The 13,459-nt window shown below is 44.2% G+C and overlaps 1 protein-coding gene across 12 annotated transcripts in view; it reads right to left on the bottom strand.

The window, feature by feature from the left end:
- The window catches only part of SIPA1L1 (signal induced proliferation associated 1 like 1), a 362,478-nt gene that overhangs the window by 117,840 nt on the left and 231,179 nt on the right, over positions 1–13,459 (bottom strand). For 10 of the 12 annotated variants that reach the window (XM_030319459.1, XM_030319461.1, XM_030319457.1 and 7 more), the window contains one exon: positions 9,994–11,793. In XM_030319459.1, the coding sequence (XP_030175319.1) occupies positions 9,994–11,491 (1,498 nt within the window). In that variant the 5' untranslated portion in view covers positions 11,492–11,793. Of the gene's footprint in view, positions 1–9,993; positions 11,794–12,671; positions 12,818–13,459 lie in introns of all 12 variants that reach the window. The other 2 variants (XM_030319465.1, XM_030319464.1) reach the window with 1 other exon arrangement.

The following is a 13,459-nucleotide window of genomic DNA, read 5'->3' as shown; positions in this document are numbered from 1 at the left end:
AAGATTTTTTTAAAGTATAAAAATATGTATTTGGTTTGCAAATGGCCAATGGGTGTTAAAAAAAACTTTAAAGTTAAAGGGTGCATACTAGTGTAATTCTTTACTTTTCATGTTAACACTAATTCAAATGCCAACTCAGAAAAAAATATAGCATTCAAATGAGAGAAATTAACAATGAAACACCTGTGTATAACTACACTTTTTTATATTTAAAACATCCTTTGTCCCTCCTTACCAGGGATATTGTTGCAAGGCATCTTCCTACATAAAAATGCTTTTGAAGGATCTGGAATAACGTCCCTCAGAGACAGCAACAAATGCAGTCAAGGGAGAAGTCACCACTGCTCAGCAGGTCAGAGACAACGCAGTGTGTCTCAAAAAAACGGCACAGCCCACACACATGCTGTCTACCAGGTAACAGATGTGGCTTCTGCTGATGCTTCTCTACCATCAAATGCTTCTAAGTTGACTCCAATGCACTTAGAGATCTCTCTCTGCCCTAAAGTTCAGATGAATGGCCACTATGTACAGAGGAGCGGCTCCATCAGAAAGCTGAAGAAAGGAACTGATACAACAGAGCAAGTATTTCTGGAGCACCTGATTTTGGAGCTCACAATTAAGGGCTCACTGGGTGTCTACAGTTATAATGAGGTATGCATTGGAAAACAGGCGACAGGCTTTTATTTTGTGTTATCAAGTTGTCCTGAAATAACAGAGCTAAAGATCCCTTCCTTCCTTGAGACAGCAGAGTATAGAAGTTCTTTGGAATATGGAAATCTGTAAGCATGGTGGTGGTTTTGCTGCACTTCGACACAGCAAGTTGGGTAAGCATTAGATTTCATGCGGATGGTTCCTATGGTAGCTTCCAGTAACTGACTTCACCTGAGGTTTTTGGTTTTTTACTTTCATCTTCGTTACTTTATACTTAGAGAAGTTGCAAAAACAGTACAGGGAGTTTCCATATATCCATGACCCAGCCTCCTCCAATTCTACATACGGTACAATTATCATTACCAGAACCAGGAAATTAACATTGGTACAATCCCATTAACTAAAGATTTTATTCAAATTTCACCAGTTTTTCCACTATGCCCTTTTTTTTTTTTTTTTTTTTTTTTTAAATTTTTTTTTTTTTCCAACGTTTATTTATTTTTGGGACAGAGAGAGACAGAGCATGAACGGGGGAGGGGCAGAGAGAGAGGGAGACACAGAATCGGAAACAGGCTCCAGGCTCTGAGCCATCAGCCCAGAGCCTGACGCGGGGCTCGAACTCCCGGACCGCGAGATCGTGACCTGGCTGAAGTCGGACGCTTAACCGACTGCGCCACCCAGGCGCCCCGCACTATGCCCTTTTTTTGTTCTGTCCCGAAATCCCATTCAGGATCCCATATTGTACTTAGTTATTTCTCCACAGTCCCCTGTAGTCTGTCACAGTTCCTCAGTGTTTACCAGTCTTTCATGACCTTGACACCTTTGAAAAGTACTTACCAATCAACTGGGTTTGTCTGGTGGTATCACGTGATTGGACTGAAGTTATGTACTTTGGGCAAGAGAACCACAGAAATGATGTAACCTCAGCGCACCACCACTTCATGGGGTTCATGATAATGGACTTGGATTCACTCCATTAAGATGGCACCTGCCAGACAGTACATTACAAGTATCTTTGGGATACACTTTGAGATTATGCCAATCCTTCTCCCCAACTGTCACCCACTGATTTTGGCATCTATCAGTTGTGTCTACTACAGTTTACATTAGTAAAGTTCAGTCTCCATACCGGTGTGTTGGGCCTGTGGGGATCACCTGGTGGTCCTGGTTAATTTCCACTAAACCACCATGACCACACACAGACTCGTTTGTGGTCTCATTTCCTGAAAAGAGCGGAAAAGGAACTGCAACATATTAACCGGCGTCTGCAGTAGAACACAAGGTCATGCGCACAGAGGGCCCTCACAGCCTCTCCCTGAAGCTATAAATACAGGATACACTCGACTCAATAAATCTTAGACTTCACATCCGCACCAAACATCGTTCAACTGTGGAACGTTTACTGAGCTTCCCTAATCTGGGGACTTTGCCTTCAAGGAGTGCTTAGGCTGGTTAGGAACATCGTAGAAACAAGGGCACAGGGTGACTTGGGGCAGTGGTGGGGAGCAGGGGGCAACTCAAGCATCACAAACCCATGACAGGCAGGAGCCTGCCAGGAGGTTGAGAGAGGAAGAGAACACGACACGCACTGCGCCAGGGTGGAGGAGGAAAGGCAGCTCCATGCAGAAACGGAGCACTATACAGTTGGCCCAGCTCTGGCACCCACGGTTCCCATCCTGCACCATGGTCACCGCCCTCTCACGCTACAGGGACATTTGCACGTTAGGAGGTCTCACTGCCGTTCCAGTGCCAGCCCTCAGTCCTCCCTGTCCACGTCCAGGGAAGCCTGCTGGGGAAAGGGACGCACAGCACTGTGGGGAGGCCTGCCATCCACACCGGTCCTCCCAGGACTCTGACCACCAGACGACTAAGCAAAACCAGGAAGAGCACAACAGAGAAAAATGAGAAACACAGAACAAACATTTCTCAGGAGAAGAAATTTCTAATGGACGGCAATGGAGAGAGGTGAGGTATATAAAAGTAAGGATGAGCAATTATGAAAAATAACTGCAAAAAAACAAAATTAGTGGGATCCTGGGGATTAAAAATACAACTGGCTGAAATAAAATGGCAGGCCTAGATGACAGAATGCAGACAGGTGTATACCAATCCCCTCTCTGGGAGATAAAATTGATAAATATAGAACAAAATGAAAAAGAAACTGAAATTACAAAAGAAAGACATGGCGGATAAATTCGGAGTTTCCACCATCCATCTAAATGGACTCCAGGCAAGTGGAACAAAGAAATTGTAGATTTTCAAAAAATATTTATTGAAATTGGGGGGAAAAAAATAATGCTTGATAGTTTCTTGTTTGTCTCAAGGTCACCAAGGGCAGACTGTAAACACCATGAAGACAGGTACATGTGCTTTTGTTCTCTGCCGGGCACTGTAGCTGGCACACACTAGAGGCATAATCAATACCATTATTGAATCAAAGAATAAAGATACAAATGTGTGCTTGTTTTTCAAGTAGGCTCTACTCCCAACCCCTAGATCAAGGGTCACACACTATACCAACTGAGCCAGCCAGGTGCCCCATGTGTACCTGTTGATTTTTACAACTACTTTAAAAATATGAAGAACATTCCTATTAATACTAACCGGGATAATGAATTTGTGTGTGTGTAAGAAAAAACATAGAAGATTACAAGCCAAATTACTGGAACTAGGAGAGGGATTACTTTCTCCACTTCTATATTACTGATTTTTACCATAAGCATGCGTATCCTTTATGTGACTTATTCATTGTCGGTCTCCTTCACCAGAATGTAAGTTCCATGAAGGTGGTCTGTTTTGCTTACCACTCCAGTGCCCAAAGCCTTGCCAAGCATCATGTAGGCACTCATGTGTATATAGCAGCCACAGATGAGCGGCACTTTCCCTTCCGGAAAGGGCTTGCAACCAAATGAGCCGCAAGAAATACAATTATAGCTGAAAGACTCTGGCTGTAGCATCTTTGAATCTTCAGTTTTCCAGCCCAGCCACTCTCTTTCTGGGCAGCCCCCATCCACAAACTGGGCATGCTGGGGGTAAGAGGACCTGGCCAGTATTGCCCAACACAGGACCTCCTCTAAAGCTTATTCTTCACTCCACTGCATTGACCATGACTTTGCTAGATCTGCATTGTGGTCTGAGGCTCCCCTTGTTCAATTCTGCTCTTTTTTTCCTGTCAGGGGGTCACATCTGCATCTTGGAGGACTCGACTTACCCAGTATATTCGTTACAGGATTAGATTTACAATACGATGTAAATTTACGCTGTTGCCAGGTTAGATTGTATCTGGCAAAGGCAAGAGGTTGGATTCTGAGTAGGGCAGACTAGACAGAGATGGAGAGACTGAGACACCTCTGCTAGAACCTGGGCGAGAGGCAATGAGGGTGTACAGCTGTAGCACTGGGAACAGGACACAGAGAGCAGGAAGTTAGCAGAGTCCCAGGAGGACTCAGGGGGCCTTGCCAGCTGATCGGAGGGGGAGCTTAAGGGAGATGAGGCAAGAAAGAGACTGCAATGCTTCAAATCCAAGCGACAGACGATACCAGTGGCATTTCTAGCAAGAGGGAGGTGCTGAGGGAGGCTTGTTCAGGGAGGAAAAACTAAAGTCAACATTTGTATGCAGGGCTTTGCACTGCCAACTCGACAGTCATCCAGGTGGAAGCTGGGGACAGCGGGGGAGAAAGGAAGCCAGAACAGAGGAGAAAGCCGGGAAGACAGGGGTTGCATTTGGACAGAAATGTATGTATGCTAATTATCCTTTCCAAACAGAAATTTTTGAGGTCATTAATGATAAAGGAAATACATAAATTATGCTACTGAAACAGAAATAAAAGATGCAAGTGAAAACAAATGTGTTAGTAATAAAGGCTGTATATGTGAGAATCAAATTTGGTCTTGGGAGTTGAAGTTAAAACAGAGGACACAGCAAAGAAACAAAATAAGCAAACCAATAAAATATACGTATCCCCAGAAAGCAGGCATTTGGTAGCTACCAGAAAACAGGTCCTGGCATCAAATTCCTAAAACAAATTTCTCACATGGAACTTTCCAAAGGGGCCAAAGAATGACATAACGGGCAATGCTTCAACGCCAGTTTTACTGCAACAGCAAATTTTGTTTTTATATGACTGGCTCTTAAAAAGATGACCTTGAATAAGGTCAAGTGTTTGTGCAAATGTGGCCTTCTGATGGTTTATCTTGATTTAAAAATAAAACACAGGGAGGAGTATCTGGGGCACGTACCCTCTTAACCAACTTCCACACTCCTCGGAGCGGAGATGACTCAGGTACTAGGGAATCCTCAATGCCTTGTGGAGCAGAGTTCAGAATCTGTGAATCTGTGTTAAAACTCAGGAGATCACAGCCAAGAAAGGTGAGGAGGACTGTTTTCAAAGGAGCAAACATACAAACCTTCATACCTAATGGCCTCCTGGCTTCTGGAAGCCCTGAGCAGATAAAAAGATGGCAGCAAATGACTCTCCTGCGTTAGCTCAAGAAAAAATTTAGTGCCCCAAATCTCCCTGAAAGGGTCACCTAATTAGAGATCTAACTTTAGACCAATCATATAAGAGTTTACGTGATCTCAGTCAAGACAAAACACAAGGATATTAAAACAATGAATTATTATACATGGATAAAATCTTTCCTCATTAATGTTGGCCCAGATTGACTGTGAAGTTCAAGAACACAGAGCACAACATGGTTCAGTAAAGCAGACTTGTTGACTCGGGCTTATCACTTCCCTGAAGAATAAAACTATCCACATCAAAACACTAAACAGCATAACTATCCTTAAAGAAATCTGAATTATAAGATATCCCAACTTGTGTCAAGTTTAATGTTGCACAACTTATAGAAGGATTAAAAAAACAAACTAAGCACAGATTTTTCTAATAAGCTTTGCTGTATGGTGGTCCATGATGATCTATACGTATAATCCACACCATAATCCACCAGAACTGCTACTTGATGCTGGTCTAACAAATGGTTGATGATTTTCCTCTCACTCTCTTATAAAGAAAACTGGGTATTACAGTAACAACTGAACTCCAATGACCAACTGATAGATCTGGGGCCCAGCATTCTGCTGGAACTGATTTGTGTGTGTGTGCTCATGCATGTGTGTGCATGTGTGCAAACAGGTGTGTGTGTGGTGGGGTGAGGAAAGGTGGAGGTGGAGGGCAAGGAAAGGAAACGATAAAAACCATCAAATATGATGGCTTAACGTTATCAGAAGAATAATTAGGTACACAAGCATCGGGAGTGGGAAACTATTCTTAGGTGAGCTTCAGGTCTGACAATGGCAGTTTCTCCTGGGCACTGGGCAGTAGGGGGAGGCCCTTCCCCACCACACATCTCCAGTCACTGGACTTTGAGAGGGACATCCCACCTGGCACAGAGACAAGCCAATCAACACTGTTGACCAATGGAGTGAGAAACACCACTGCCAAGGCAGCCTGTAGGCCACTCTTTTCCATATATGCATCACCCTGACTGAGATTCAGGAAGGACGGGCCTCGTGGACAATTAGACACTCAGTGCAAGATTGGAAAAGTCCCGTATGACCACAGAAAAGTGAAGTGAGTGATGGCTAGGAAAAGTCTCCTCTTCAACAAGCCACGAGGGTAACTACTTTAACAGTATCTTCCGCTTACAAACTCCCTTGGTATTTTGATCATAGTAGCTACATAAAAACTAAACACAAAATACCTACGCGGACTCAGAAGGGAGGTGACCCGACTAATTTTAATGCTATCCTACTGCCTACTTTGTGTTTCTCCAGGAAGGCCTGGTTGTGTCACTTGGACTTAGCACAACGACACGTTCACCTCAGGGTCCTAAGAGCATTAAATGACCAAGTCCGAGTCCGCATAAAGCACAATTAGTAACACAATAAATGTTAACGATGCTATTAGTGTCATTTAACCTTCGGTGAGTCCCGCGCACTAGCAAACCAGCAGAGAGGAGGGGGCAAGAGAGAGGGGTGGGGGGCAGCACCGTGATGGCGCGGTGCTTATTTGAGTAAGTGCAAACAGTGGGCTTCCTTCCTCCATCGGTCCAGCCTCCTTCCAGCACTGGAAATGGCTTACATTGGTGGAGCCAAATATCCTCAAGTCTAAATTTGCAAAATAATGACATTTTTAAAAACAGTGTGACATCAGAAAAAGTGACTGCAGTTTCATGAGCCAAATAGAATTAAAATTTACATGGAACGTCAACGGCCGAGCATCCTTCACTGAAGTGAATCCCCGCCCCCCCGCCAAGACTTAGCCACAATGAAGTCAGGAATGCATTAAAGAGCAGAACGGAAAATATCTGGTGATGAAGAGGCTGGAGTGACAGCCAGGTCAGTACCGCCACACTCCGCTGCTAGAAGATAACCTACATCTGACGCAGATGTACTCCTTCAACCAGACAACTCGCTTCCAGTTTCCGATTAGGAAATTAGGAAAAAACGATGACTGCGCTGATCCCAGCGCACCAAGCTGTGTAGTAAAAATTATAAGAGAATTATTTGTCTAACTATAATCTATAGGGTGACTAAGTATAGCGATCACCTAACTTTTTTAACACACAGTTACACTTTCGGGGCTTAACTGCAGCGTCAAATGAGGTTACTGAGAGCCATAATTTGTCAGATATCACCGTACCGTGACAAATGACCTGCCCGATTTGAAAATTCTAAGTTGTGTGGCCCAAGAAAACACAGCGGGCACTCCAAAACGGCCTCCCATTGGACTGACTTCCTGGATTAACTCCTGCTGAGTTCCCTGCCCGCACCAAAATGACGAATGCCCCAGGCCTCGGGCAGGCCCTCTCCAGGGCCACGCACACTCTGTTCCCACCGGCTGGACTTCATGCTGACGAAGAGTCGGCTGTGCCCTCCCAAACCTGTTTATGCCAGTCGACTTGTTACTGTAATGATGAAATTTAATTAAATATTATGGAAACTCATGGAATAAGAGTACTAATAAAGATAAATCTTGTTTCTATTAAAAACTAAACTGAAGGCTCTGGAAAGACGTAATAACAGCAAGTCACTAAAAAGAAAGCTATTGGATTAGATGTGGGCAAGACAACTATAAAAAAGGAGGAATAAAATGAAACCTAAGATTCTGCAAGATTGGATTGCTTTGCTAAGGTCTGTTGTAGCCCTTGTGGTTGATACTTTTAAGGCAATGTAAAATTCAAAATAGTGGAATCACTGTCAAAGAAAAGCCCTTGGCCTCACAAGAGTTTGCCGAGTACATTTTTATAGTGGAGTGAAAATAAAACATTCTAAGCATGTATAACATTTTAAAGGTTCCCTACTTTTAACTGGTATTTTCAATTAACAAGTCCCAATCTTGCTGGGTAAGAGGGTATTTTCCATGCTTCAAATCAGAAATGACTTTGGATTAGTGGCTTTTAAATTTATGAAGTGTTATGATCTGGATTCCTCTGGAATACAGATGCCCAAATTTTTATCCCATACAAATTTCTACCAGATTTAAATGGAAAAACATACTCCTTCCCTACAGTCTAATATAGTAGAGAGAAGAACATGATGGTTAAGGACATTACGCTGGTGAGATGCACCAGAAGTGGAATCCTGGCTCCCACATCACTAGCTCACATCAGCTGAACCATTTAGGTTCACTTAACCACTTCAGCCCCAGTTTTTTCGTCTGGAAAATGCCATCCTTAACAGTACCTACCTCGGTGGGCATTTAGACATTGAAATGAGAAAATGCAGGTCACGTCAAATGCGTACTAAAAGTTTCTGGTACATAGGAAGTGCTCAAAAATGTTTATTACTATTATTATACTGCCTAATAAGAAAAAGTGCCTACTACTACATAAGTAAAATTATAACTGATATGTTCTCTCTTATGTTGGACTCGATGCATCCATTTTTGGCAAGATGGCCTCCACCAACAGACAACTAAGAAACACCTGTGGGAAATGTCCCCAGGTACAATAAAGCAGGGGCTCACAGCTAGATACAATTTTACCTCCCAAGAGATAGTTGGCAATGCCTGGAGACATTTTAGGTCATCACAACTGGGGGAGGGGTACCTACTGGCATTTAGGGTACAGAGACCAGGGCTGCTGCTGACCCCTCCTACATCCTACAATGCCTGCAGGATGGCCAGCCCCCTCAAAGAATTATCCAGCCCCAAATGCTAAGATGGCAACACTGAAAAACCTTGTACCCTAACGGACAGTATAGAATGAAGAAGTGATTTCTAAAATCTGAACTCCATAAAATTATTCTGAGAAAACACAGATTGCTTAAAAATGAAAATGGGATCTTCATTAGCATAGTGTCAAATATCAATGACACAGATACTTAGAGGACACAGATACTTAGCAACAAGACAAGACTCTTTTGGCCAATAAACTCTCTTGAATAGGGTCTATCATGTAATACCTCATGGGAAGTTTGATTCTAACGTGAGCAATGTAACACAGTTACGACGAGTACTAGAAGCGGAACTTCATTCGGAAGAATGAATCTAAGTAAGATTCAAAAACCCCAAAGCAGGAAGTGGAAAGTCAGAGCGCTGCTCCGGTACTCTGCATACAGGGAGGCCACTCACCAGGGCTGCCGAGATTACTGACCTAGCTAATGGACCACTGGTGTAGGTCCTCCCTTGGTGAGCAGCTGGTTTCTCAGCTTGGGCACTCGTAGGACTTAAAACTCACTCTTCAATTAATAACGTGGCTCAAAAACAATGACAGCTCCCAAGACTTCATTGAAACTACTTACTGTTCCATGAATCACAGGGCCTTACAATCCAACAATGTATGCAATATGTACCCCCCGCCCCCCAACACCAGAAAGACTACAAAGGAAGTCACCAATGTTTTAAGGGTCCTTATCTCTCCAGACTCTTTTCTACTCAAATCTGTTAAGACCCAGATTTGATTCCTGCGGGAAACTTATTGGCTCTGTGACTCTTGCCAAATAACACAATCAATGTTCACTAAAATTCCTATCAAAGTTAAAGGAATGTATAAGTCCCATTTCCTGACGAGAACACTGAGGCAGAAAAGAAATGGTTCTGTACTAAGCATAAGACTGCTAAGAAAAGGCAGCACTAAGATGGTTTTTGTAGTTAAAAAAAAAACAAAACAAAACTGTATTTAAAATATTTTCAACTTTATGACATTTATCTCTCAAGGTAACAAAGCAAGTCTTTTCTACAAAGGCTATAATTACATCCACTAAATTAAAAAAACCATTAATATTTAATATACACTTTTATGCCTGAAAAGAGGCAGTAACTCAGAAATGCAAAAAGGCATGAATTGTAGCAAATCTAACTACTTCATACATCATGGCAAAGGAGCTCTACTCACCCTTCTGATAGAAGAATTTCCTGTAATAGTACGCGCCCAGGTCCACATGCTCCACGATGTATCTCTTCACCCTGTCCAGATGCAACACAAGGTTGTCCTTGGGCACTTCAAGTACCGCCACTCCTGCATTTGTGCAATGGGAACTAAGCGTAGACTCAAAGGAGGCACTTTCACACCCACTAAAGGAACCAGAATTTGATTTTGACAGGCTGATTTTCCTTTCGCCTTCTCCACCTATCTCATTCCGAAAATACGGACAGCTCAATACAAGTTCATTGCTCTTATCGTCTCCCTGGTCCATGCTGAGGCTCCCCTTGGAATTCAGGTCCTCCGTGCTGCCCATCGGGGAGCTAAAACTGGCCGAGTGGGACAGAGGTCCGGAGACCAGGGATGCCACGGCAGCGGCCGATGCCCCCGTGGTGGTGTTTCTCCTCTTAATAACGTTGTGCCTGTTCATAATGGCCTCATTCAAGTCAAATAGTATACTCTGGACATCGTAGTGGGCAAAGCACTTCGGGCATGTCCAGGGCCTGACAGAGTCTTCTGACCGGTTGTCTTCAAGATCTGACGATTTCCCAAGTTCCTCACCTTTGGCATTGCGTAACTTACGAAAAATGGATGAGTCTCCAGTTTCAGACTTGGAACGGCGCTTGAGTGGTTTTTCCCTTTCCTTAAAGAGCCGGAGGTTCTCCCTCTGGGAGATGGGCCCGTCTATGACATCCAGGGAGAAACCGGAGCCCTTGCCCCCACTGGCGATGAGGAAGTCACTGAGCTTGGTTGGAGTTGGACCTCGATCAGACTTGTCGTCTTTGTAGCCCTTTAGCAAGTCAAAGAAGCTTTCCCCGGACGTTCCCTGCTTATCAATTGAAGAGGTGCTACCATATTCCCTGTGCAGTGATGGCCCAGTCTTGTATGTGGGCGAGATACATTCATCGAAGCTATCCACGTCAAGTTCACTTATGGTGATATCGCTGTTGCTCCGCTGACGGATCCTGCGGAGAGCCTTCCTAGGGGAGCTGGGGTAGGCTTCAGGCATGAGAAATCTGGAGTCCATGTTCTCCGCCGGCCTCGTCTTGTTTTTCAGTGTGTTCTGTATGCTTTTTAACATGGCTGAGTCACTGGAATTGAGGCTAACAGAACTTCCCTGACTCACAGGACTGCTTTTGGAGGACAGGCTCTCAAGGCAACTTGAGGTTTCTATTTCCTGGCTTGAACGGCTAGATTCTTTGACGTTTTCCTTTCTCGGGGGCCAATCCGCAATCCTAGCCCTAACCCCCATTTTGGGGACTCCGGGGGTCGAGGTTATATGATGAGACCCTTCGCTTCGGGGGGGCCCTACCGGAGCCATGACCGAGGACCCTAAACTGCCATTCTGGGACCTGAAGCGTCGCATGTAGAAGTCGTCAGTGTGGACTTTGGGGGCGCCATCTGTGGCGACAACCGAGGCCCTTTCGGGGGCAGCAGGCCTCTCCGTCTGCGACCGTTTCAAGCTGGTCATGATGTAAAAGCAATCAGACTCAAATCCCTGTACAAAGGACCATCATATCTAAGTTTTAAATGTGCACTTCCCTTTTGGAGAATGGTTTCCAGAAAATATAGCAGTTGCATGAGATCTTAATCTTTTTCATTTAAAAGGTTAAATGATGCCTTATTTCCAAACCTCTGACAATCCAGATCTTCAAAACATTATAATCCACAATAGTTCCTTTGCTTCACTTTAACAGACAGCTGTCTTTCAGAAAAAAATGAATGGAACTTGTATTAGGAGGACTCTGTGATTGCCATAATCCCATGCTTTCCCTAAAAGAGAAGGACAATTAGGATTAGCATTTGATAAATACATCTAAAAATAAATATGCAACTGCTAAAAGCAGACACATGAAAGAAAATAAAAGACTCAATAATGGATTGTGGTTTGCAGTTCACAGCCCATATTTTTAGTAAAGCAGGTTTGAAAGGAAGAAAAGTGAAAGCATTCAAGACCATCCATCATTTTAAATGATATATATTTTAAAAGACTATTCATACTTGAGCTTCACTGAACTGTTTCCTGTAAGAGGAGGGGCGTGGAGATCTTGTTCTAGGACATCAAGGCTCCTACCCCAAGTACAGACCAAGCACAGGCTCCAACGACCTCCAATAATGTAGAGCATCATGAACCCACCACTGTGCTGACCAGAAGTTCGAGACATAACCAACAGAGTTCGATAATTAAGCAGTGTACAATTTTTAAACAAGACAAAAAATTACGTTATCGAGTATGTTGCAATACTCACTTTTTAACACCTTCTGTATCTCAAAATCCTTACTTGTTTTTTGTTTTTTGTTTTTTGTTTTTTTTTTGGTTCTTTACAAATGCTTAAGACAGTTGGCAAGAGCAAATACAATAGAGAGAAAAATAAGCAGGGTTTTCCCGGAGCCATTATACCCATTAGCACTCCTCTGTATTTCCCTCACTTTATTACTTACCCCCACAAGGAGTATCTCGGGATGGATCCCGCATTCACCACCACCCCTTCTCAAGCTCTCCTTAGTCTACTCTTGAAGCTAGAAATAATTCCACTAATTAACCAAATGCCTGCATTTCCTTACGCGCTGCATTCTCCCCCCGCCCCCCACCCGCCCCTCCGGTGCTGATTTACGAAGACACCAGAAACAAAATGCTGCTCTGGACAGACCTGTCCATATTCCCCGACAGACGACAGAGAAGTGTTAGCATCCTTGCAGGTGATGGGTGAAGAACACCAACTTCCTTGTGAGCCCGTCAGTCGGGAGGCAAGAGGCACGCATGCTGAGTGCAAAACCCCGCGTGGTTGCGTACATCCTGAAAATAAAGGCAGAGGACCCTTTTCCAGGGCTCCATGGATTACACAAGAGGTGGCCTTTAAATTCTTGCCAAATACATGTTTGGAAGGATGCTGCTGAACCAGCACTGCGCTGACAGGGCTGCATTGTCTACAAATCACGGCAGACGCCCCGGGGACGACCCGCGCTCGCTGCACTCCGCTCATCGGTAACAAGCACTTACTTCCACGATAATTAAGCAGCTCGCTAGTCGGCCTCCTGCCTCCGAGGCAGCCACTTTAATTTCTCTTGCAGTACGCAGCATCGTTTGAGAAGACTCGCTGCTATTTAAAGGCTGGAACATTGAGGGGAGTTTCAAAAACTGCACGCTGCCTGCAGAATGCAGGGCCGGCTGAGCTCCAGCTGGGCTCATGGGCTGGGCCGGGCCGCCGGCCGATAAGCGCCAATTGTTTTCACTCTGGCTCCTCTTCCTCGGCTTTTGTGACGGGGAATAATGGTTTTGCACGGCCACCTAATTAAACCTGGCTTTTGAGCTTTCGAGATACTTCTGCCCTCAGACTGCTAGGATTTCCTTTACAATTCAAAACGCCGCATGCTCCTCTCCAACTGTAAGCCTTCAAGTGGAATAACGTGCTAACTTGCTTCCAGAGGCGCCGGGTAT

Source organism: Lynx canadensis, chromosome B3 (assembly GCF_007474595.2).
Source record: "Lynx canadensis isolate LIC74 chromosome B3, mLynCan4.pri.v2, whole genome shotgun sequence".
Classification (NCBI taxonomy): Eukaryota; Metazoa; Chordata; class Mammalia; order Carnivora; family Felidae; genus Lynx; species Lynx canadensis.
The sequence above is the reverse complement of the archived record's forward strand: the minus strand, read 5'-3'. Positions and strand labels throughout refer to the sequence as shown.